At 41.9% G+C, this 26967-nt stretch overlaps 1 protein-coding gene across 2 annotated transcripts in view; it reads right to left on the reverse strand.

Annotated features, from left to right (window-relative positions):
• RSPO3 (R-spondin 3) overlaps positions 1-26622 on the reverse strand; it is a 58266-nt gene extending 31644 nt beyond the window's left edge. The window contains exon 1 of one of the 2 annotated variants that reach the window (XM_058802465.1): positions 26360-26622. In XM_058802465.1, the coding sequence (XP_058658448.1) occupies positions 26360-26456 (97 nt within the window). In that variant the 5' untranslated portion in view covers positions 26457-26622. Of the gene's footprint in view, positions 1-24973; positions 25095-26359 lie in introns of those variants that run through there. The other variant, XM_058802466.1, reaches the window with a different exon arrangement.
• Positions 26623-26967: the final 345 nt, after the last annotated feature.

The raw sequence follows: 26967 nt of genomic DNA on the forward strand, positions 1-26967 counted from the left end.
TGAAAACAATACTTCATGTAAAGCAGAGCTACTCTCAGTCGTGCAAACCGTCCTTTAGGCAAGCGCAAACAGCATTTGGCAGTCAGCTCTTCTAATGAAAAAGTCATTAAGGAATTCAGTTTGCAAACCACAGCGTATTTCCTCAGACTCTTTCTTGGACAGTGTTTCTTTGTGTGGAAAAGCACTAGAGGTGGGACACACAATGGTGGGGGAAAAAGCTGAACTGTCCTGCAGGCAACAGGATCACTAGGCCTTAAATCACCTGCAGGGAGCAAGGGACTGGATGTGCTGCCATGGGGGAGCAGCTGGGGAAGATAAACCTGTACATGACAATTCCTACGCTGGATTGGCAATAAGTTTTCTGGGATGCAACTGAATTAGTGGTGATAGCTGAGGAATGTGGACTCTCTGTTCAATCTCCTCTGGGTCTGCAGGAATCTGAGGCACCCACAAAAGAGGCAAAGAGGGAAAATCAGTCTAAAAGTCAACTGTTGAAGGCTTAATGTCTTCTGCTTCTCTTTGTGATTTGATCTTCACAAATATTTTAGGATTTTTTTCTGAGGAGGTGGTAACTCCTCTAGAGATTTGTCTGACTTCTATTTTATTTCAGACTATCACTGCCATCTGATATAAAACATGTAGCAAAGAGGATTCTTGAGTATCTTCCTATGTTTTCAAGGTAAAAGATCTTATACAAAACAAAAAAAAATTCCCCAAACATCTGCCTGGCTTGACAATATTTTTCTCTTCAAGAGGCACTTCATGTCTGAGGGAAAAGAAACCAACTTATTTTACTCACCAAATGTCAAGAGTTCTAAAAAGCAACAGAAATGTGAGTACAGGACTGTTCCACAGTCTCAGGGAGTATCCATAACTGTTTTGTAGTGGCGTCTATGAGCAAGGAGGCCCTTGGCCCAAATGGCCAAGACCTCACTGGGGATTGCCTCATCATTATTAAACACGTCTGGCAGAGTGATCCTGAAAATTAAGTATACTGGCAGCCAGAATGCATATCCCCTGAATTCGGTTAGAAAGAGCATCAACAGGCTGAAAAATCTCACCAGGGGTGCAGAATTTTATGCAGTCTCCTAGCATCTTCAGCACAACAGAAATCAGCCACAACAACCACAAATGGCTCCTTGTCATTCCAGAGAGTTTTGTAAATAAACTGAAAAATTCTTTTCATGGAGAGAGAAGGGAAATTGACTTCTTTTTTTTTCTACATACTATGGAGCACCAACAACGTTCAGGCATCCAGGAAGTTTAACCAGTATAGGAACCAAAGAGGATCACTGAGAAAATTGCCTTAAACAACCTGATAGTGATGGTGAAGGCAATACTTTCTCACATCAAGTTCTAAATCCTGTAAGGAACTACAGATATTACTTTTAGAGTTAGCTGTAGTTGCTTCCAAATACCCAGCCTTCAAGACTATTGTCTAGATTTAAAAAAGCTGTTATAGAAGGGTAACTTTGTGATCTATTAAAAGTAGTAACTCAGTAATTGTAGTGACCTAATAATTCTATAACCAGCTGTGTTATGACAGTTGTCAGATTCAGCTACTTGTAAATAAAGCATCTGTGCTCAGATAAAAAAGGAGGTGTGACTTTTGGAAAGAGATTATATTTGATGCACATATAGACAGTATTTTAATAATCTCGTCCTGCAAGTTGCTGTCATGAAGATCCCCAGCTGATTTTATAGGGTTCATGTGGACACAGAGCTCTAAAAACAAAGTTGTCAACATCACTGTGACTCCCTTGATTCTCCAGTCTCTCCCCTACAAGTGATGCATGCTTCTACTGAGTAAAGAAGCAAAAATGTATAGTGTAGAGGCTCATTCTTTGAAATGTGTGGTCTTTCTGTTAGCTGGTAACTTTCCATCTCCCATTTTTGTGTTTCTAACAAAGGTTGTGAATGCTCAGGCTATCCTGGTGGCAGCAGAGCCTGTACCCTCCACACCCCATTTGCTTCTCCTGTTTTGTTCTCTTAACATTCTGGAGACTTTGGTTGTTGCGTATTACGCAGATGCTCGTGTACTTCCAATCTGCATAAGGATCACTCAGCTCATACTGTCAACATTACACAACTACAGTAGCATTTGCAAGTTTCTCATTTCCCGCAGGGTCTTTTGAGACCAGAGTTTTTCTCTCAAAGTTTTGTTTCAGAAACCACAGAAAGAACAGCAGGATGTAACAGATTTTACTTTCCATGCCGGGGACTAGGGAGAAGGGTTTAGACAGCAAAAGCCTGTAATCCCATGTCGAAACTATGATTTTCTACTACCATGTTTACAGCATTAAAAAATTAATAAGCCAGACAGCAAGCAAGCCCGCTGCCTTGGCAGTGCTCAGATGTGCCTTTGGTCAATTACTTAATATCCTCTCGATTTAATATACTTTCCTAAGTGGAACTGATCAAAAGTTTGTACTGAATGAAATTATTTCTTTCTGTGTAATGATTAAATTCATATCATACTGAAGCTAACTGGAAGCTCCAAATGTGTTGCTTGCAGTGGAACTGTTCTGGACTGATGCCTGCAAACATTGAAATGGAACATGTTCTCTTTAAATTCAAGACTCACATCAAGATTTCAAATCATAGTATAGGTATTAAGGAGTATCACAGTGCTAGAAAATCTCTAAAAATTGTGATCTTCAACTTGTAACAAGGAAAAGCTCTGATCTCACATTTTCATGAAGGAAAAAGGCTAGCTTCTCCAGGCTGACTGGACCATCCATCTGCTAGTGACACAAAATACTGTCCAGAATTCCAAGTTGAAATTAATTATTAAAATAGTGCTTGTAGTGACACTCAACAAATGATATTCCAACTGTTTTCACCTTTCCCTCATGCCACTGGGACTCATGCTAGTTTAAAAGAGAAAGAAGTCAAAGGTTTCTGACTGCAAAACATGAACAGTATGATGTGAAATCAGATTAAACTCTGGTGGAAAATAGACAAGAGTCATCATCACCAGTCAGCTTGGACTGATTGACATAAGTCCTGGGCCCCTAAAGTCAATGGTAAAACTCCTGTGAAAAAAACGGGGTGAGCATAATTTGTAAATCAGCATTAGCATAGTCCATGGTTTGGAGCGTAGCTATCTGATTTTTAGAGGGCAGTGTGATCGGATGGCCTGTTTAAATTGGGATCAAGTAATAGGATGGGTGAGATTTAAGTAGGCATTCAAATCCTGAGAAACTGACTCAGTTCAACAGCTCTGTGTGCCTGGATTTCCTAGTGAAGTAACTATGAATGGCACGTAGTTAGGGCTTGCTTTATCACCCCTTCTGCGTGCTGCCCTCCCTTTGAAGTCTGAGCCTTTCCCTCCCGAGCAGGCACACACTGACCCACATGAAAGCAAGTCAGCGCTCTCACCGAGCATCGCTCACCTCCCCAAACCGTGATGCATCTGACATCACTGCAGTGACACACAGCAGGCAGGTCACTGTGGAGCTGCAGCTGTGCTACAAAGTGTTTGGGCTGAGTTTTTGGGGTGCTGGCGACGAAATCAAAGCTATGGTCCATTTTGTGCTAGAGCAGAAAAACAGTTCATTTTCTTTGTGGTGGTATGCCACCAATTCTCTGAGGACCTGCACACCAATCAGGTCAGTTGATTGGAAAAAAAAAAAATGAATTAAAATTAATTAAAACTTCTGTTTGGTTTTTGGTTTTGGTGGTTGTTTTTTTTAATTGATGTAACATCTGTAATAGCATGTTTGTTATCCCAAATCTAATTAACATTATAACGCCAGCACATCAAACTTTGTCAAAATATTTGACGAAATATTTCTATTTTTGAAGAGTGTCATGTTCTAATGGAATTTTATTCCATTAATAATTGTCTGAGCGGCTTTAATTTAAAATAGCAACAGCAACATTTTAAAGGTGATAAAGAATTATAAGATACAGAATTTCAATTTAAAAGCAAAAAGAAATTCTACAGTAAAAAAAAAATAAACTGAGGCCACCTATTGACAATATTAGGTAAAGAAAAACAAAACTTCATAGACCAATAATTATATATAAAATCAAGAATTAAATATCTAGGAAACTTTGGGTTAGTGTTATGAGTCTTATTAAACATTTTATAGTAAGACCTGAAAAGTCAATAGTTTTGAAGCCATTTTAATGTTTCTGTACAATAGCAAAAAATATGAAAAAAGTCTAATTTGTATTTAAAATTTGTCTGTAGCCTAAACAGAAAAAACCCCCTCATATTTGGAAAGATTAATGGGCAAACTATGAACTATAAATTTTAATGATGACTTTTTTATTTGTCTAATATATTGTGTAATATCACTGATGCACATCAAAAGTGACATCTGACATTTTCTATGCACAATTGAAGAAGTGGTCGTAAAAGCATACTTTTGTTGAAGTATTTAATTGGTAACAATGGTAGGACTCACATCATTTAGGCTGGCTCAGGGCAGAATCCTGGGGGAGGCATGTTTAACCTTGCTCTGCACATTCAAGTACAAATTTCTAAGACACATCTTCCTAACCAATCTCCTTACACCAGAAAATGAACCCTTTACTATTTCATGGTCTGCTTTTTCAGGTGCCAGATGCCTTAACCAGCTTATAAAATATCCTTAGTACTTTGCAACATGCTCTGTTGAAGAACACTTTTCTAATAACTCCAGTAATGAGGAAGAAAGGACTGTTCTCTTCCGTTCTGTTCTGTTCTGTCATGCTGTAACTTAATTAAGCTGATGCAGAATGATAGAAATAGAACCCATTATTGCAAATAGAACTGCCTAATATAGGTTACACCAACAATTAATTAGGCTTCAGTGAAAACACAACATCCCCTAGATATTAGAAAAACATGAAATCACAGCAGTTATTTTTAAAGTATCCAACATGATGAATATTTGGCAGCTCAGCTGGTGGCTAGTGGCTTGCCACCACGTTGGGCTGCCATGAGACAGGGCTCGGATGTGAGATGACCGCAACAACACCACTCAAAATGCTGGGCTGCTGCAGAAAAATTGTGCTAAAAAATGTCACAAGCAGATGCTAAAGTGGAATAAGTGAAAGGAAAGACTGAACTGTGCCGTAGAATGAAAATATCCTCCTTGACTGGCTTCTTGACCTCCTGGACTTGCGTGAAGAAAGTCAAGCTGTTTGTCTCACAGAGGTAGTAAAACTGCTACCCCAAGTACCCAAAAAGCATATAGCTCCTGGTGACTGCAATCAAAATCATCCATGGAGGGATCCAGGCCTGAGGTAGAATGATGGACCCAGTTATCAGCTTGTAATCAGTACACCACCAGAGCTCCGCATGATGTTTAAAATCAGCAAAAAATATTATGATGGTGTCAGTTCCACATCTCCAAAGCAAAAATATACACAGCCCAGCACACATGAAAAAGACCCCATGTAGGAAAAGGTAAAAGGTACAGGTTAACTTTCAGCATCTAGTTACTTTGTCTTTCACTAACAATACCACTTACGTGCCTTTGAAGAAAGTTAGGGGTTCTTGGGTTTGAAGGTTGATAAAGTTGGCTGGTTAAAGTCCCTTTCTACCATTGTAAAGTACTAGAATCTGTATTTTCAAATCTAGGGCCTCCAGGGAGACAACTGATCTCCTTCTTCATTCCTGTGTATAAACCCTCATTTTCAGAAGATGCAGGTGGTCAGAGGTCTGAAATTAAAGCTATTTATTCAGGAGTCCAATCAAAGAATTGCTATTTCACTTCTAGAGCCAAACTTAAAAATTTTGGCTTTATCATCTTTGGGCTTCAATTTTCTTCATCTGCCAAGGAGAAACGATATTTATCTCTTAGAATTGTGAGGTGTTTAATTCATGGATATTTACAATATGTCCTCAGCTTTGGCTGAAATTTCTGGCTTCTTTGCACAAGAAAGCCTTCATGAGAGAGTCTGTTTCTGGCACCACATTAAACCTTGTTTTGTAGAGGGTTCTCTCATATACATCAGATTCTTATGGGCACTACTATGGAGTCATGGGTGCAAGTGTGGTAACAATTTATTGTAGTTATTCACACAACATTTCCATGCACAGATTTCAAAGCCGGAATGAGACAAGTTGAGAAGCCAGTTCTTTTAACTTTCTGATTTCTGCTCTGTGACTGAAGAGATTAGATTATTGGAAAACATGCTATTAGCACTGGCTTGCAGCCAAAGGGCCTGCTATGGATTCTGCAAGGGGTGCTGTGCTCACTGTAAATTAAGGAAAAGAGCTGGGTAAGTTACTCCAGCGAGGAATGTTCCCTTTGGGAATTGTCCACAGCAAATGAGAGCTGTGGTTGGTGAGCAAAGAGCAACAGGGAGAAGAAAAATAACAAAAAAGGTCATAAATTTCAGGGAAATAAAAGGCTCTTTTTCTCCTCTACACTGAGCACTAAGTTAACAAGCCTTAATGTTTCTTGATCCCTTTTATGCCACTTTCTGCCTACCCAGACCAAACTGGGAAAAAACCCCATTCAATTGCCATGTAAGACCATGATTAAATTCCTCTCCATTCCAAAAAACACATCAGCATATGGTTACCTGCACGCATATGTTACAGACCCCTTGACTTCAATTAGACTTGAATACCTGATTAAAATTAAGGACTCATTCTTGAATGGAAACTCTTGTGCTTTGAGCAGACACTTATCTTCCTGAAGTAGGCAAAAGCCTAACTCCTAACATACTAACTTTGAAAATAACACCTTGAACTTCTCAGTCATTAACTAATTCAAAGTTAAACATTTCTATTTTTTAATTCCTTACCCAACAGTTTTGGGGAATTTTGTATTGACAAAAAAAAAAATCAAATCTTTTCAACATAATAACCATGTTTTCATGGTGTCTCAGAGAGTAAAACCATTATTCTTTTCTCCTTATTTTTAGAAAATTGGGAAAAAAAATCTCTTCCCTAATACTACAGAGAAAAGCATAGCTGTGTGAATTCAAAAGACTTATGTAAGGCTTCTAGCACTACTTTATTAACTTTTTAAAATTAATGTTCATGCATTTTAAATCCCTGGCATTATACTTGGGAGTAAGATTCCTACAGTGCTTGGAGTCAGCAGCCCTGTTCCTTTGTGTGTCAGCAAGGGACTCAACAAAGATAATAATTTCAGTGCTTTTTTAATATAAAAGTGTTTGACTTTTAGATTATTAAGTAGTTTTATAAGGGACTACTAAGCTATATCCTCACAGGAAAGCAAACAGATTGCTTTGATTTCAGTAAGACTCAAACCAGTGTCCTATAAAAGGAGTGACTCAAAGCCTGTTCATTAATCTCTAAAGTATCTTTTTTCAGCTTAAATCTCCTGTTTGCCTTATAATACTTTCCATACCAACATCATATGTAACACTCCATATGGAAAAAAGCCAGTACCACAAAGGTGTTCTCATAGAAAATTAGAAAGATGTGTTCAAAGGCAAGCTAAATAAAAAGGAGGCCAAATGACCGGGGAAAACATTTACAAAGTTTATCACATACATGGGAAAAAGAGAATAAGTATAATTAATGCAAACTATCTTGATTTCAACCATCCTTAAAACCCCTGAGAAAATTATATAATCACATAGCAACAGCATCAGCAGCATCAGTAACATCCAAATATATGTGCAGTTCTGTAGGACTTTTCACCCTGTGGTCCTCAAAGCACTTTACAGCAATCAAATGAGATGCAGCTCCATGATGTAAGTAAATGCTTTAGGGGCCGTGTCACCTTTACCAACACATTTTTGGAGAAGAATGGGAAATGCAGTGCCTGTCTGTTGGCTGCTATAACCACTCTGAGCTGAGACATTTGGGGAACCCCTCGGGTTGAAGCTGTGACTCTTGCCAGCAAATCCAGATGGGTTGCTATTGGTTTTACTCAGCTTTGTATTGCAAGGAGGAGGCACAGCCCTCCCAAAGCCCGTGCCAAAGCGATAGCTCTGTACCAAGGATTCAGAAGGGACAGTGCATCCCCTCACTGCTACTTTTCCACCTGTGAAGATCTCTAAGCTTTGAAGGGTCTTGTTGATTCATAACCCTTGAGAGCTGCTGGTGGCAGGCAGGGCATGGCAATGAGGGAAATTGTGATGTCCTCATGCCTTCACTTCCATCAGGAACACAGTTTCTTGGTCACAACATAGGGACAGCTCTCTATTAGACCCTGCCTCAATTCTCCCATAACAATTTCGTAAGCAAAGAACAAGTACATGAATATTTATCACCAAAAGGGTTTCACTGGCATAGAACAGGGCTGAGCTCATGCTGAGACCTCAGACAAGCCTGCTCTTAGAGACAAAAAAGCATAGTAAAACCTGCAACTAGCTTAGGAGACAGTTTTCTCAAAAACAAGCCTTGTCAGAGCACACTTCACAACAGCAGTTCTTTGTCTAGGCAGTTAAAAAATAAAGGCAGTCTGTAACAAAGCATTGCCCCTAAAATATCTATGCTATAATGATACTGGAAGTAAGGATATGGTTGGAAATAGGCATCAGTGAGACTGCATTCATTAAGATAAAATTCAGAAAGCCTTGGTAGTAGATAAAATCATTGCAGCAGTCTCAGGGAGGCAGTATAATCACAGTCACAGGTATGTTTCAAATCAGAGGTGACATATCTTTTAAAAAGCATTCTGTAGCTTAGCCATAAATTATTGTGCCTGGGAAAGGAATCGAGTGGATCCAAGAGTTTATGCTGAGCACCTTCTGACATCCCTTGCTGCTGTGCCCCTCTCTAGGGGAATGTGCTGGCAAGATAGCCTTTTTTTAGCATTTTGCATTTTGATGGTATCATCTATGTCACAGTTTTCTTACTCACAGTGGGTTTTGTTATGCTTATCAATCTAATTCTATTTTCTTTTTAAGGAGAATGAATAACAGTAGATAAAATCAAATAAAAGTGCCATATTTCTAATATAAGGTGATGATCCAATATTTTCTTTGTGATTTGAGCACTAGTTGTTTCACAGGAGATTTCAGAAATTAAATAAACTTCAATTTCATTATAACAAACTTCACATTGTTGCCTTATTACGAAAACTGGAATTTTATGTCTAGTAAGGTTTCTATGTAGCATATCTGCTGAATGAAGCATCAGTGCAAGCAGACAGATGGTAGGAGACTTGTTGGTGTTACCATTATATATTTGTGCAGGATGGAGAATGGGAGAATATCAAGAAAGTATCCTTTTGTTTTCACTTTTTTTTTTTTGTTGTGTCTTAGCCACTTGTCTAATCCACTAGCTTTCTAATGTTCCTGTTTCTTGAAGAGACCACTACAGCTTTTCTAGAGCATGATTACCTCTTCTGCTTGGCCTTCTGAAACTCCTATAATATGCACACACAGAGGTACAGAAGAAGATAAATTGCCTTACATGCTACCTTCGTCCCTGCTGTGACACAGAAGCCACCAACTCTGTAAGTCACCATGATCAGAGATGGGAGTACCCACCAACTCAGCACATTCCTGCTCAGTAGCTCATGCCCAACCCTCCCAGTTGTCCAGGTTGCTTTTATTGATTCCTCCCTAGGAGCTAAAGTCACTTATAGAAAACGTTGACAAATTCTGAAAGGTTGGATATGACTATGAAACTGAGTTGAAAGAATGAGCACAGATTGATGTATAGAATAATCCATCAGCATTTTATTTAAGGTAAGGGGATAAGGAATGGGAAGGAGACTGGTAGCTTCAAAAACTAGACATGATGCTAAGAGGTCTGCCTTGCATGCATTATTTGTGAGTACCAGACATTTCCACCCTGGGAAAGCATCATAAGCAGTCTGGATAAGCTCCAGGCCTTTGTCTTGCAGGACTTAACTAGTTCAAGGTGGACACTGGAGTCAAATTTTGTATCCAATTTTTACCCCTTCTCTATTGGAACTAGCACATTCTACTCAGTGATCACTGAAAATAAATAGAGTAATTAAAATTTTAAAAATCTGTATCACCGATCTGTTACGATAGAAAACTCTGCTATGGTGTGCCCATGTATAGACATATACCTGGTGTTGACTGCGTTCCTAGAGCACCATTTATTTTTCAAGCAAACAAATTGGCTAACATGTAGGTGTGTTTATGCCTCTTCATTGATCTCAGTTGGTTGCAAAAGCAACATTTTTTATTCTCAAAATTATGTCCATGGGAAAGAGACTTCTGCTAGAATAATTTCTTAAGTATTTCATAATAAGCTCCAGAACAGTGTTAGTGTTCAGTCCTTCTCTGCCACAAATATCCTACTGCACAAGGAACATCTAAAATACTGTATAAACAGGATAATTTTGGAATACAGTAGGGGTTAAAAAAAAATCCACCACACCAGTGCTTGTCTTTTCCCCTGTAACACATGACAATTCTTGATACACTTTGAGGTGGAAGGGGACTTGGTGGTTTGGGTTTTTTTTAGATTTTGGTTTTGATTTTTTATTTTTGGTGGGGTTTTTTGGGGGGGTGGTTTTTTGTTTCTTTTGGCAGGGCAGGGGCAGGGGGGAGGTTATGTTTTTGGGGCAGACCAAAGAATTGCAAAGATGTCTTAACAGAGACTCTGAGTGCTCTTGTGGCTTTATATGGATCATTTAAAATGCATTGGTCAGGGTAACACACTCTGCCCGTTGCTGTCTGGAAGATTTGCAAGCATGGTACACACTCTACAGAATGCTGTCTCTGTGCTGATATTTGTAATGATAACACACTGACACTCAAATTACACTGTGCTCTGGTTGCTGCCTTCTGTCTTGCCCTTTCTTACAAGCAGCCTAGAGGTAGGACGTTGATATGCATTTGTAAGGAGTCTGTAGCTGCAAACATTAATAAGAGCTATCACTTAGGAGCAGTTACTTACACTTTGTTTAATCTCTAATGGATTCTTCTAAATATTTACAGTAGAACAGTTGTCAGACCAAATGCTGGACATTACTGGCAAATTCCCAGCAGTCAAAAAGGAAAGAGAAGAGGGAAACGAGAGGAGAGGAGAGGAGAGGAGAGGAGAGGAGAGGAGAGGAGAGGAGAGGAGAGGAGAGGAGAGGAGAGGAGAGGAGAGGAGAGGAGAGGAGAGGAGAGGAGAGGAGAGGAGAGGAGAGGAGAGGAGAGGAGAGGAGAGGAGAGGAGAGGAGAGGAGAGGAGAGGAGAGGAGAGGAGAGGAGAGGAGAGGAGAGGAGAGGAGAGGAGAGGAGAGGAGAGGAGAGGAGAGGAGAGGAGAGGAGAGGAGAGGAGAGGAGAGGAGAGGAGAGGAGAGGAGAGGAGAGGAGAGGAGAGGAGAGGAGAGGAGAGGAGAGGAGAGGAGAGGAGAGGAGAGGAGAGGAGAGGAGAGGAGAGGAGAGGAGAGGAGAGGAGAGGAGAGGAGAGGAGAGGAGAGGAGAGGAGAGGAGAGGAGAGAGGAGAGGAGAGGAGAGGAGAGGAGAGGAGAGGAGAGGAGAGGAGAGGAGAGGAGAAGAGAGGAGAAGAGAAGAGAAGAGAAGAGAAGAGAAGAGAAGAGAAGAGAAGAGAAGAGAAGAGAAGAGAAGAGAAGAGAAGAGAAGAGAAGAGAAGAGAAGAGAAGAGAAGAGAAGAGAAGAGAAGAGAAGAGAAGAGAAGAGAAGAGAAGAGAGAGAACCTACTTATTGCATTCTTCTGAGGGGCTTTAGTGAGACAGGTTCTGCATTGAGTAGCTTCGTGGCACTGAGCAAAATGGTCCAGAGGATTGTGCAAACCCCAGCATCAAGTTGTGATTCAGTCATGTAAAACTGCCTGTATTCTTGTTTATCTTGGGGAAAATTACTGTTTGACTGTTTGCTTTGCAGACACTGAAGTAAATAAACTGTGTGAAAGGCCAGTGGCTGCTACAAGAGGTGGAGGAGCTCCAAATTGTTTGAGGTTGTCAGCATAGCACCATAGCACCTGCTGTTCTCTTGGACGATGTCTTGGCTGGTAGATCTTGAACCTGCAATATTTCCCTGTTGTTGTGGCTCCCTGACACAGGTTGATATGGACTTTAAAATAAATAAAGTTAATACTCTGAGGCTGAAAGAAAGCCCTTGGTGGGCCTCATCTCCTCAGGCTCTGAAGTTACCTTGGCTCTGGTGAGACCGGGGTGGGTGGTGTGAAGCAGGTGTGGAGGAGTAACAAGAGGATGGGCAGCAGTAGGAGCCTGTGGCTACTGGGAAGGACCTCTGTGCCAGCAGATCACTCACCAGGCTGTCCAGCTGTGTCTAACAAGTGGGGTCTTGGGCAGGCAGGAGGAGGGGACGGTGGCTGCATGACTGCTTTACAGCTGGCAGAAGTGCTGGTACATGGGAGGGGGGCCTGAGACACGAGGTACTTGTGTGTCTTGCTCTCCCCCACTGTGACCCAGCAGGTCTGTACTTACACAAAAAGGCATCAAGGATTGTTATCTTTCTTTGGAAAAATTTCCATTGACTTGAAAATGAGAGCCTTGCATGAATAAGAATCTATGGATTTGTCCAGATATATGTTTTATGTAGCATTTGCTATTGTAAAGACCTGTCCTAATTTTGAGATGTGTGTGTGTCTGTGTGTGTGTGTGTATGAATGCATGTATGAGAGGGAGAGAACTCTCACTGCCTACAACTGTTCTGCCAAGATAAACTTTGGAGCATTTTATAAATTAACTCTGCTCTGTGTGTTTATTTTTCTTTTGGAGATTCTAAAAAGAGACTGTTCAACCCATCTTATTAGGGGCAGCACATTTTTTTAAAGAGAAAAATAAGTTCCGACTCTGCACTGGAAAGTATTTGCTATTTTCAGCAAAAAGTATTCTTTCCTTCTGACCTGGCATATTAGATAAGATTTATATTTCTGACCTGACATTAGGTAGTTAAGATTTATTCTTCTATATTAACTTTACTGAGCTTGCAAGCTATTCATTTACAGCATAGGGAATATATTTATGGCAGAAGCAAAGAAAGTTCACTACAAAGTAGTAAAATATGTTATTAGGAGTGTCCTGTAGACTGATGAAAATTGTGAGTACCCTTGCAGCTGGCTCCCTTCTGACTCTTTTTTCCTTTGTTAGTTCAACTTTAAAACTTGAATTTGAAGTCAGTTTCAATGGCAAATAACTTAAAAGAGTCCAGATGATTCCAATATATCCACATATATGTACATACATTTATGTGTGATTGAGAGGTGTGGGGAAGGGGATAACAAGTGACTTGAATTCTCTCCGCGTTCTGCTGGCAATGACCCAGGCATAAGTAACATTGGACCTCACTCTCCTGCCAATATAAATCAGGAGGAACTCCACTGGGGTATGAAGCTGGTGTGTGAATGAGCGCTGAATCAGACCTGGAGCTTTTCTCTATCCAAAGGTGTGGACCCAGGCAATCTGTTAATGTCCAATTGACTTAAAGAGGGGAACCGCAGACTATGATGGAAACCTGGAAGTACTTCAAGACTCTATAGGCAGGTTGGAAAGGTTGGAAAGTTAGAGGCCTCCTATTGAAATCAATGGCAAAACCTCCCATTAACTTCAATAGGAAAAGAATCAGGCCCTAGAAATGTCTGGAAGCCAGAGAATTGCATGGCTCAAGAAAAAGGTAATAGGAGCTGATGACTTGCACCAATAAATCACCAATGCAAACCTGGCCATGCTTGGTTTAGGCTCAAAATTGCTTTCATCTGATGTTTGTTTGAAACTTGTTCATTGTAAAGCCTTAAAGAAGAACTGGCAGCTGAGAGAGCTGAGCACGAGGCCGCCGGCTGGACAGGGTGTGGTACCTCCTCTGCCCGGTGTCACCGGGGAGAGCCCATCTTAAAGAGAAGCAAGGAGCACTGGCCTGCCTGTGGAGACAGCAGTGCTCACACTGTCCTCTGAACCAGAGGGTTTCTAATTCAGAAACTTTCAGACTAACTCTGTAAATCCACTTAGACTGAATATTTTGGGGGAGGAGGACTATGGCTCCACAGCAAGCCAAGAGGAAGAGTAGATATTTCCATTTGTGGACTTTAACTCCTGTCACAAGTGAAAACAGAGATATACAGAGCTTTGAGGAATTAAATGTGTTGGAGAAAGGGCTTGGCATAGGGAAAGTTGGGACCATCAGGCGTTACAAGAGCTGGGAATTGCTTACAGAGTGCAGTGAGCAGAGCTGCACATTGCAGTTCAGCTGAGGAACTCTGCTGCCCATCCTGTCTGCATCAATGCAGCTGAGGAGGAGGATTCTACTTCTGAACAAACTCCTATTTGTAAGTTGTACTAAGTCGAGGCCAACTGCGCTGCCACACATCTTGACCATCCCTGACAGAGTGGTGGGGAAAAGCAGGACATTATGGAGGGGGCTTTCCTCCTTCCTCAGTATTTTTGCAAACAAGGCATTTTTTCTGCTGGTCCCTGAAGGGGAGAGCAGTAGAAAAACTGGATGAATAGTTTGTTATCTGTGCTTGGTCAAACAGCCATGGACATGTTTGATGTCAGCTGACACATTCAGAATAGTTCTGAATTTTACAAACTTCACACTTCCTATTCTTGCATTTGATAGACCTCAGGACTAAATTCTCTGTTACTCTATGCAAACCTTCCCATCCTTCCTTATATCTGACATAGGCTCCAAGGATTCACATCTTTCTGTATATGCAGAGATTCATGGCTTGTTTTTACAATCTGTCTCTGTAAATCAAAGTTTTTCACTGCTTCTTGTCTCTTACCAAGAAACCCACTCCTATCATCAAGTCATTACACCACAGCTCAAGGGCATCCTTTCTCTTTCCACCATTACTCCCCAAAACCCTGGTTACAGCAATGCAAGTTTCAATAATTTGTAATTGAAAGGGAAAACTACGTCGAGGAAGAAACTTGCTTGCAGAGACAAACAGGGGGGTGAGGATGAGAGAGCACTAAAAACATGTTTCTTTGGGATGACACTCAGGAAAAATAGAAGTTTCTAAGACCATGAGAAAATAAATATTTTAAAAATTGATTTGACAAAAGACAACATTATTGTACATCCTGTATGTTGTATGTATGATTGCATGTGAATTCTGGTGTCTGTTCTGGTTCAATGCATTCACCTGCTAGTTCTCATTTCCAGCAGGCTTGGGCTGGGTTCATGTGTTGAGTGGATTATGAGAAGGACATGGATCATGCATGTATTAAATCTGGCAGGCTAATGGAGCTGATCTAGACTTATTACTTCCTCTACCACTTGCCACTTCAGAAAATGCAACATTTTGTGTCCATTCCTATGCTCACTTATTTAGCTAGTCTGTTCTGGTGAATGTTCTCATGTTGTGAATTACTTCAGGCACTACTTTGAGAGATAGTGCTCAGGTTCAATATCTGTAGGAACAGAGGGAAGGCAAAGAAGGAAAATACTCAGGAATACACAGTGCTGGACAGGGTGAATGAGTAAACCATGGAGAAAGCCATAAAATATTTCTCCTACACTTTAAAGTGGCAAATTGCATTGGTTCTCTGACAAAAGACAGTGGAATACCCTCATGTTCTCTACCAGCAACTCACAAAGCAAATTACAGACTACATTTCTGCTCCTTTTCTTGGTGATTGGCAACAAAAACCTCCAACTTATCATGTTTTTTTTAGTAGCCTTTATAAACATTTAGGCTGGATTCAGTGCACATGCAAATTTTATACTGGCAGGGCTCTGTGAGATACTTGCTTCCTGACATGAGCTGTAGCTAGAAGCAGAATCAGTCCCTTAAGCTCTGTGACATGTTTATTCTGCCTAAACCATCTCCCATTAAAAACAATGCAGAGGCTCTAATTGAAAACCTCGGGTTAGTATGGCATGTGTCTTATGATTGTGACATTTCTGTTTGCTGATAAAAGAGAGGAATATTGTCTTTCCTTGCACGTGCACAGATGCAGTTACAGAAGTGTACCCATACGCATGGCCAACCCCAGGAACATCAGCAGCAGTGCTGCTGCATTATCACAGTGGCAAGGAAAAACACTTCTCACTGGAATCACCAATTTTCCCTGCCCAGAGCATAATCTCTGGAGCATCATCTTCCTTCCAAGTGGTTAAGTAAAATTCCCAGCCTAGTGATACAGGTCATTTGAAAAGCAAGGAAGGTTTCATAACCTAAAAGGGAAGGGTCCATATAACTCTCTAGTACAGTTTTAAACATGACAAGCTAATCAGAAAGAAAAAAGGGTCCCTTACCAAGCTTCCCAGGCAATTTTTTGCTGTTCTTTAATTTATCATTTGGTTTAACCTACATAAAACTAGTAATTTTGTTTTCCATGACCAAACAGATGATAAGAACAGTGGGAGAAGAGATGGAGTTTTCAGACAAACCAAAGGACTTCACGTGGAGTCAAAAACTTCTACCTGAGGTTATCAGCATGAATTTCACCTATATTTTAAGACAATCTTAAAGTGAAAATACTTTAATTCTTGCTTGTGCTGATGTGAATTTTTGTGTGAATGAAAATATACAGATAGATACATATGGGAATGAAAATATACAGATAGATACATAGACATTAATGTGTAGAGGAGAAAGAAGAGATGACAATGCATAAACATAAATTTTTCCAATTCTAGGACAACAGCTGTGGGGTCAGGGGGTTCCAGGAATTACCTATATAAGCCAGAGATGTTTCTGTAGCAATTAAGGAAGATGAGATGGAAGATTCTACTTCTGAATAAACTCTCTTATATGGAGTACTGCAATTTCTGTGACTGATCTCTTTTGAGCGAGATGTGCCCAAGGTCTCTGCATACTTCCAGATGAAAAACACAGGCCCTTTTTCCTGTTCCCAGAATTAACCGCAGCCAGTCATGGAACCAGACTAGAAGGCTCAACCAGCAAGTATTATAGATGAATAACTTACTTCTCATGAAATAATGCAAGGCTTCAAAAAGGATTATGGATTGGCTTTCATAATGCTTGGTGGTCTTTTAGTGGTAGCTATGGTTAGAATCCTCCTCTCTCACTGAAACTGTGGAAATTCAAGAGAAGGCTACTCTTTTGATTAATCTATTTTATCTGGACTCAGGTGTGATTTATCCTGAGGGAGAAATGAACTTCTCTGCTCACTGGGTAGCTGGAAATGATGTGATTTCAGAAAGAGGTGAATAGCAGCCTGTCCTCATCTTGAACTGGTACAGTCCAGAGTTTCCTCTGTGGCCAGCCAGATCCTGGCAGAGTAGTAAGATGCCCCCACTCTGATCACTCCCTACTCAGTGCTTCTAACCTCCATAAAGCTTGGGAAGCCTCGTGTTTGGCAGAGTATCCAGGTACAATATGTAGATACCTCATAAATGAAAGTGTGTTTGAAATTTCCTCCATAATTTTTACGTTCATAGAGTGATTGAGACAATACAACCATAATGTATGTCACTGCTTGTTAGATATACCGAACTCCGAGTTAGTAATGTGGCAGCTTACTTGCTCTATGTTTGAAGGAAGCTGGGGCTTTAAAGCAGTATCTTAGTTAATTACTCAGATGAATGAACATGGTACCCCATCATGGAAAAGAATAAGCACTTTCAAATCATATTGATTTTGTAGATTTGTAGCAGAAATAAATTATGCCAGTGGAGATAAAATGCAATATTTTTGTCCACAATCTGTCTAGGGGAACTAATTTTTTATGTTTATCTGTTCCTCAAAATTACTTTCAGAAGTAATTATTTTTCAGAAATAATGTATGACCTAAGCAGCAATGAGGATGCCCTTTTGCTGACATTCACTTGAAGTTGAATCCTACAGACAGATTTTTACACCTCTGAAACTTCTCCTCAACTGGTAGCTTAAAAAGCACATTTAAATATTTTTATTCCTAAAGTTGGGGCCTTGATCTTAAAAATACTTGTCTAGGACATAGCACAAGTTATAAATTCTACACTGTCATACAGAATTCTACTTTCCCTTTTAATACGCCCTCAACTCTGAAACTTGTCAATTGCCCAACTCTTCATAAAACATAAACACAAGAGACAAATGTGTGATTTCATTTTGGACTGCAAAACAGAAACTGTTGTGGGGTTTCTTTTTTTTTTCTTTTGCAAAACACAAAATCATGTCATTTATTTGCCTTCCAGGCCTTCAGGATTTTGCTATTAAACATCTGTGGCCAGTATGCCCAGCACAAGAAGTCTCATTTAGCTGATTATTTTTAGTTCTGTGTTATACTAAAACTTCTGGAATCTTCATCCATCCCCATGTGTTTGCGAAATACTTGCACTTAACATCTTCTGACTCCCATGTTGAATAAATAGCCTTTGCTCCCACTTTTCTATTTGGGAGGGCTAGCTCTTCTAGGCAGTAACATCAAGTAATATAACACCAGCAACTCATTATTCAGTGGCATAGAAAAAGTGAAATTAATAATGAACATTCTAGGAAAAGGAAACAAGGTTATGAAACACTTGCCGACACTGGTTTGAGTAATCTTCATGAATAAGCAACTCAATAATGCTGGACAAGTGTGTGTGGGAGGCTCATTCTGGAGAAACTGGCTGTTTTCCTCTCTCTGACCAGTTGAGCTGTTATGATAAAAAATGTTGTTGCTAAAGAAACCTGTAATAAATCCTTATGGGAGTATTGCATGTGCTGATAACATACATAAACTTTGTAAACATATTAAAGTGTCGGGTTTTAGTAGCTCTGGTTCATGTGGATGTTCGTAAAAGTTTTTCAAGGAATGCAATGGAAATCTTGTTCCACCAGCTGGTTGCTCCTATGATTCTGGTTTACATGAGGACCTTGTCTTCCTTCCCCTTGAAACACAAACTCACCCTGTAGGGAAGCTGCATTAAAATATCTAAGCCCTGCCTCTGCTGTGACTTCCCATGAAAACACTATCACCAGTGAAGCTGTGTACCCAGGGAGTTATCTGGGGAGAAGTGGGGTGGATAAGCTGATGCTTGATAGATTTGTGCCGTTCCAAAAATCCCTGCTTTGTTTCATGATGAACTCCATTGACACCTGCATCAAAGTACAGCTGGGAGCTCTGAGGAAGATGTTTCAGTTGCCTTTTAGTAGGTGAGAAGAGTTGGGTGCCTACAAAAGGGGAAAAATCCAGCACGCTGAACAAAGGAGCCTTAGCCTGGTCTGAAAAGATGAGGTCAGAAACTGTATCAAATCCTGGATGTCCAGGGAATTGAGGTGCCCTGGCACTACTACACTGCACTGCAAACCAGTACATTCTTTAACAAAAGAAAGGAGAATTCAGTCTTTTCTTCTGAAACACACCAAGAAGGGAGCAGCTGGGATGCTGCCCCTTAACGCATCCAAAAGCTTAGCTGCTAAAACATTTGGCCAGGAATGGAAAACCTAAGCTTAATTCTTCCATTTAGCATGAGTCTAGACTATCTGTATTGATATTTTCTAATAAAGTGATGTCTTTCACCTGGATTTGCATGCAATCTCAGGTCGCCACCCACACCAATTTTAGTTTGCACAGGAAAGACCAGGACTTGAGGGCTGGGTATGGAGCAGGAATGCATGTGGCTTTATTCCAATGTCAGTAAGCAATGATCTGCAATATTGTGTGCTCCATGTGGAGGAACTTGGCATTGATATATTTATTATTTGTTGCTATTTATTCATTGCGTTTTTTTAACGCAGGGTTTCTTTAAGAGAAAATTTCAAAGTCACTGCATGAAAGGATCTGAGCACGGACAGATGTTCAGTGCCAGTAAGATGAAACATCACGTTAGAAATTACAGACCATCTGAGAAATGTCCACGTGTTGAGGGTGAGGTGGAAATGACACATTATTTGAAGGTGAGTGGCTAATATTTAAATCCTGTCCCAGACACACCTTAGGCACCTCATGTCCAGTTCTTGGATATGAGCCCTTCTGTGTTTGCCCTTGCCCTTTACAGGAAGCCACAGGAATCACACATCGTTACTATCCCAACATCTATCAATGACCTCCTGTTTCATTTTACAGTGCCCCAAAATCTTCTTTACCCTGCAGAATATATTAAATGTCTGAAATCCCATCTAGGACCTTGCAATTTTAAACACGAAACCTATCAGGATGTTATACTGACGCACATTAAGAAGCTTGAAAGGATAAAGTTTATAGCAGCACTACGAGAACTTGGTGTAAACCTGTGTTTTGGAGTTTTACTTTTATTTAAAAGTACTACTACAAGCATTCCTTTATGCTCTTCCTTCCTCTTGTTTGGAGCCAAAATATCAGTGCAGGACTGGGGTGCTGCTTCAGGCTGGCAGGAGCTCGGTGGCACTGCCACAGCCAAAGGCTCTCCCAGTTCAGCTCTGACTCCCCATAGGTGAGTTCTTGCCTAGGAGCACTGGAGCAAGATGTGTTTTGTGGCTCCTTTACTTCAGTGGCTGTTATGTTGGTTTACAGGAGTAAGTAACACTAACATTTTAAAATGCAAGGTCGATAGCTCATGATCTGGAAACTGAAACACACAGAAATGTTTATTAGTCAGCTGTCGGACAACCGTAGTACAATCGTTCCTTAAGTAGCATTGCTCATCGCACTGCTCTGTTCTAGCAACAAAAATAAGGTTAAAGTACTCATTAATAAAATCTGTTGGATTTTATTATGACAAAACACCTAACTTTAATGATTCTGCTGTCACCAAAAGCTCAGTTATTCAACTATTTATATAAGAGTTGGAGCTCTCATCTTTTTTTTTTTTTTTTTTGAGAGTCATAGCATGTTTTGCATGAATAAATGTTCTCTGAGTACTTTCTTCTGAAGCATTGTTTGTGGTAATAGCAGACAGAGTTTTTTATAAAAACGTACATGGTTTCAGCTGCCTTTTGTCATCTGATAAGATTGCTTTGTTCAGAATTATTTTGGTAAAAAAATTGGCCAAGTGATTTTGAGTTGTTCAGACTCCAAAATTAGAAGTGAGACAAAAATATTTTTTTATTATCTTTTATATCTCCTCCACCAAGCTTTCGCAACTTCTACTTTAATTTCGAGCGAAAGGGACAACTCACTGCGGGGGAAAATTTGTTCTTGAGAACATCCATAGTTTTAATGGAGGAGTGTTCTAGTGGTCACTGTCTATAAATGATTGAGTATGAAATGACAGACAGCTTGCTAATGCTAGCGATAAAGTGCAGTGGTGCAGCCAGCACACTTGCTCTGCAAACCAGAGAGCAAAATGAGCATGCTAAGCAAGAGAAAATTACTAAGTCTGATTTTTGAGTTCTAGCTCAGATTTTATCAGGTGTAACTTCCTTAGTCTCCAGTGAAAAATTTATAGCAAGAAGAAACAGCAGAATGGGGATTGGCAAAGGCTTGGTATGTTAAGAGCAAAGCTCAAAAGAAGAAATTAGTCTCAGTTAACTTGTTTGGCTTCAGTTGGCTCAGTTGGTGGAAGTAGTAAAATAGTGATACTTTTCATATGATTAAGAAAGAGACTGCCTCCCAAGCAACTTAAGAATGATAGTTTTGAAAGGTAAGAGGCATTGTTTTATTCTCTTTAAGGACTTTACATATTGGAATCATGCAATTTTGCAAGTATTTTAGTATGGGATTTCTTCCAAATTCAAAATGTATCCGGAGATCCTGCAGAAAAAAGCTCGCTCCAGCTCCAGCACAGTCCATAGGACTTTCTCCACTGAAAGTAAAGGAGGCATGTTCAAACTTTCTTACTAATAATAGCCATATTTTATTCTCTCTGCAGAGAGAAATAGGACTTTTCATGTATTTTCAGGTATACGATTCTACATCAATATCTTTGAGAAGTTGTAGTAACATATATTTAAAGTCTAACATGAATTTTATATAGTATAAGAAATGTCTTCAGCAAGTTATAGAAAAAAAATTAAAATTATCACCCTTTCAGATATCAGGTATGAAATGGGAACTGCTCAGTAAAGTCCTTTAGTCTCTGGGGATAACAACACTTATCGTTCCACATGTGCTGGTATGATCAGGCACAGATTTTACATACATACTGATTTTTTTTTTTTTTAATAACACAAGCAGTCCATCCTTATCATGCTTCAAAAGCTTTCAGCGATTGGTAGTGATTTTCTGATATTTAATTTTTTAAGACATCTCTACAATGAGATATGTTCACAGTTTACAACAACACGATGGAACAGCTTCTGTTTCCAATGACTGCAACAGGAATTTTAAATGGGCAGATTCTCATCCAAAAAATGAGAAATATTGTTTCATTGCAAAAAAGAAAAGGACGCACTTGTTGCCATCAAACTATTTACCCTCACAGTGCTAATATGAAGAGATTAGAGAAAAAATTATCAGCAGCATACAAACACTTTGAAAGAGAACTAACAGTAATTCAATCCTGCCCAAGGGGTGCTGCTTGATGGCTGCTTGCCTGGCTAACTTCTGCTTAAAACTGTTGCACCAAAATACAAAATTATTTCTATTTTTAAAAATTAGTAACAATATCTATATTACATATGAATTCTGTAGTACTGCCATCTGTGACGTGCAAACCCTGAACATACATGTAGATATCTATAATATAGATAGGTGGTGAACTATTAAAAGAATTGTTTCTACAATGAAGTGTTGTTTTAATGAGTAATTTAACTCCTTTTTTCTTGCTGACATTCTACCTCCATGTGAATTACACCCTCCTCAAGAGTATAAAAAGACTGAAGAAATAATTTCACCATTTGGTGTTTTGTCAATATTTTCCTGGTTTGTTTTAATTTATATATCTGTCTATACAAATGGGCTGTTAAACACCTCCCTAATTTTGAGTTTGTAAGTAGCTGTATGCAAACCAAGCCAGAGATGCAGAGTGTTTGCAGACTGGAGCCCTCCACTAGCAATTGTGACCAGAGGCAGATGCTGGAAGACCTGCAGTCCCGCATCAGCAGAGGAATGGACAGAGGAGCAATGGAAGGCAGGCAGGAGGGAAGGCAGGAAGGCAGGAAGGAAGGAGCACTGGGTATCCTGGATGTGCTATTATAGTGAAAGGCAGGAGACAATTTGACGGGCTACCAATAATCACGGGAGCTCTACCTCCATTGCATTTCCATAGAGTCATACATATTATTTTAGCCACAAAAGTAAGAGTGCAGTAGAAATACAGAATTTTCTATCAGTTTACTTATTCTGGATTTCCAAATTTAGTCCGTGGCTCACTTCTAGTCCAGAGGGTCATGGCAAATGGTCTGCCGGTCACTCACAGACCCGCAGCAAATAATATTTCATTTCCGTCTACTTGAGGGTCAGTGAGAGATGTACATAACTGTCAGTACTAAGTTTTGGGGGTTGGTAGTAGTCTGCAGAGCCAAAATATTTTGGAGCTATTGATTTGATCATCCTTTTTTTTCTAAGCAAACTGCAATCACTGGCCAATACACAGAAATTCTTATTTATTGGTACACTAGTCTACACTCAGCTGCATATTACTCTGTCTTGTAAGACTCAAACCTGCAACTTTGTTAATCTTGATTGCTCTTATCAGAATAAAACCACAAATTTCTCTGCTAGTGGTATGTTTGCTTTTAACTTTTATTGATTGTGTTCTATGTCTAATTCTGGACCCAATCATGTGTCTGCACTTTGTTGTTGACTTCAGAGGAGTTTTATCTCTCCAGAGCCGACTATATCTTTACTACTGATCATGGGACAGAAATTCAGGACTCCCCAGCTAGAAAATTCAGTAGGAGTTTGGAGAGCAAAAGGATTGCGAACTAGACATTTCTCATAGGAAGGATTACTTTGGCAATAGGTACAAAATAAGTAATGCTTCAGGACCAGATCCTTCTGATGGGATAATTTAACAAATTAACTTCAATTCTTACCAGCTGGGACTCTGGCATGGTGTATTCTGAATTAGCCAGTTCAGATTTTATAATTACTTTAAAATATGTAAGTCTACAATACAATACATGGAGTGGAGGACTCTGATAATAATGAAAACAAAGTAACATGGGCTCACTGACTGCTTGATGGGAACTTATTTGTACTATATTTTAAAATAAGCAGGTTAAAGAGAAATTTTAAAATATTTCCCTAGAAACGTGCTTATTTGTGACTAAAGGAGACTATCTCAGCAAAAGAAAAAGAAATCCAGGGAAAGTCTTCCACACAGTAGATTAATTTGGCAGGTGCCGTCTTTATCTGCACACTGTAATTATAATAAAGTTGCACTATTACTAACAGCAATTCATAGGTTTTTTAAGCCAAAGTGATTAGTGCAAGAGATCATAACCACTTTTATAATCTTTCATAAACACTCAGTCTCTAATTCTTTGCTTCAAGCTAAGTAACCACTATTTTTATACCAAATCGTGTTTTGCAACCAGCTGGATTTGAAGACCTCGGCCAGTGGATGATGGACAGCACATCCAGGTGAGGTGTTCTGAAAGGCTTTTTGCCTTCGCTGCCAAAACAACGAGCCAGATTCCCATTCTGACCCTCTAGCTGTGATTTTCCAGCCACTTGTTCTGCTCTGAATCTATGCTAACTCCTGCACTTCAACCAAAAAACTTTGCCATAAAAACTTTGAGCAAGCGCTCGGTACCTTCCCCACGGTGTACCAACCAGCTCAACATTCGCGGCCAACCCTTCCGCCCTATTTTCCGAAAGCTGCCCCGCTGTGCAGGTTGCCTGAGGACGAGCGAGGTGGGACGGCGCTCTCCGGGAGGAGCGCGGCGCGTCTGCCCCTCCGCTCGGGGCAGGAGGCAGACCTGCCTTCTCCCGCCGAGAGAGCGGGGCAGCTCCGTGCCGAGCCGTGCCGAGCCGTGCCGTGCCGAGCCGTGCCGAGCCGTGCCGAGCCGTGCCGAGCCGTGCGGGAGCCGAGCACCTGCAGGGCGGGCTGCCCGCCGCGGCACGGGACAGCAGAGGTCGCCGCCGGCCCGGCGCTGGCCCAGCGCGCCGCGCTCCAGGTGCCGCCGGAGCGAGTGCGGGAGGAGGGGGCCCCGCCGTGCTGCCCCCCGAGCCCCGCCGTGCCCCCAGCCCGGGCCGAGCCTCCGCCGAGCCCGCGGGGTACCCCTCCTTGCCCCCCGCAGCTTGCGGGCCCGCGGTCGCCAGGGGTTAAAGGAGTGGGTGGGAGGTGATGGAGGCTGCGGAGCCCTCCCTTGCCAAGGATAATAAACCGGATGCCCTGACATGTTTTACTTAGCCCTTAGTGCTCCCTCGCTGTGAGGCCGTGGGGATCGGAGGGCTGGAGCCCCGCTCTCTCTCGTCCGCAGCTCCGCTTTAGGGGCACTTTAGGTGAATCAAAACTTGTTTGCAGGAGGCAAACCATACAAAGGAGGCTTTCAAGGGCCAGCCGTGCCAAGCAGGGCAAGGGAGCGAAGGCTGAGCAGGAGAAAATTCAAATAACAGTACCTCCCCTCCCCGAGGAAGTAACTCAGTTACTTCTTGCTGATGAAATGCAGGGGGCTGTGTTTTATGACATTTCCTCGGTGTCTGCAGCTGTCAGGGGGAGCGCACAGGCACGAGCAGCCCCTCAGAAAACGCCTCCTCTCCCGAAGCGGCGGCGGGTCCCATTCAGGCGGGGTGGCGAGGCCGGGTCGGGGGCACGTCCCGCCGGCCTCTGCCGCCGCATCCCGCTCATGCACGGCTCCTTGCGGCAGGGTCACGGCAGGGCTCCGGCCGGCGGCGCTGCCGGAGGTGTCACCGCGGATCCGAGCCCACACCGCACCCCCAGGCCGGAGCCAGAGACCGCCTGAGCGTGGAGAGCCCCGCGACCTGGACAGCGACTTCCCAAGGGGGCGACTCGCTGCTGCCTCCCTGTTCTCTCTGCCCCAATGACGGGGGGCTCTCCTTTCCAACACTCACGGGGGGCAGGCAGCTTCTGCCAGCACCCTGGGCACTGCATCTCGCCCCCCCGGCCCCCGCCTGCCTCTGCCCCGGACCCGGGCCGAGATGGACCGGGGCCGGTTAAATCAGAAGGGATGGACTTCCCTCATCCCATGGGATTAAAATCTAAAAAATTTTAAAAATTTAAAAAAATTCAGGGGCCGCGGTCCCAGGACGGTGACAATGGGTGACTAGTGGCCAGCGGAGGCTGAAAGCCAACGGGCCGGACAGAGCCGGGACACCCCCAGCGCCCCTCAGCATTAGCCTATAGCGATAATCCGTACTGCCCGCTCTTGGGAAGGGGGCTTCCTGACCGGGATGGAGAAGGGCGCTTAGGGCATACCGGCAAAAAGTTACCTGTCGTGTCATCGCCCTTTCCCTTCAGAAAGAGGAAAGACCTAAGAAAGGACGTTCCCTTTCACCAGAAATTAAAATGTAAAGCACCAGACGCAGGTCTTCCCAGAGCCCGCGCTGCTCATCCCGGTGAGGTGAGAAAGAAGAGCAGAGAGAGGTCAAAAATCGCTTTCATCCCTCCCGTTGAATGAAACTGCCTGCAAATCCGCTCGGCCGCGCCGCTGACGCGGGATTTAGTTCCCAGCGCACTCGCCCGGGCACCGGGGGCACGGAACCCCCCGGACAGGTGAACAGCACAAGGAATGGAACCAGAAGTTATCAAAGTATAAATCTCTTCGCACTTACTTCTTCCCTGTCGCCGTACCCTGGAGGCGTGCTGGCTGCCAATGTATTCCATAAAGTTCAAAGTGATAAAAAACCAAGAAATCAGTCGCAATTGCATAGTAACCCTTTGAGAGTTCGACTTCTCCTTTTCGTCCTTTTTTTCTTTCCTTAAAAAAAGAAATAATAAACCGGGGTGGTAGGCGGCAAGGGATGAACACAGCAGCAGAAATACCTGCACTGAGATCCAAAGCTGGGCTTGGCCGGCTTGATGTCTTTTGCCTTTTTTTTTTTTCTCTTTTTTTTTTTTTTTTTTTTCTTCCTTTTTTTTTTTTTTTTCCTTTCCCTTCCCCTTGGCTTTTCCTATTGCACTTTCCAGCAGTCTGCCCCGCTACCTGCCGCGAACCTCAGAGGGCAGTCAGCAGCGGAGAGGAGCCGAGCAGCCGCCGCCGGGGTCCATGCCGGGCCGGCGGCCGGCAGCATGTTGTGCGGGTGCCGGGGTGCGTGCGGCTGTGCGCGCCCGTGTGTGCGAGGTGCCGACAGGACGGATGGATGGATGGCGGTGGGAGAGGAGTGTGCGAGGGCGGGAGCGGCGGGGGGGCAGAGGGAGGACCCAGCCCCGCCGCCGCCGA

Source organism: Ammospiza caudacuta, chromosome 3 (assembly GCF_027887145.1).
Source record: "Ammospiza caudacuta isolate bAmmCau1 chromosome 3, bAmmCau1.pri, whole genome shotgun sequence".
NCBI lineage: Eukaryota > Metazoa > Chordata > Aves > Passeriformes > Passerellidae > Ammospiza > Ammospiza caudacuta.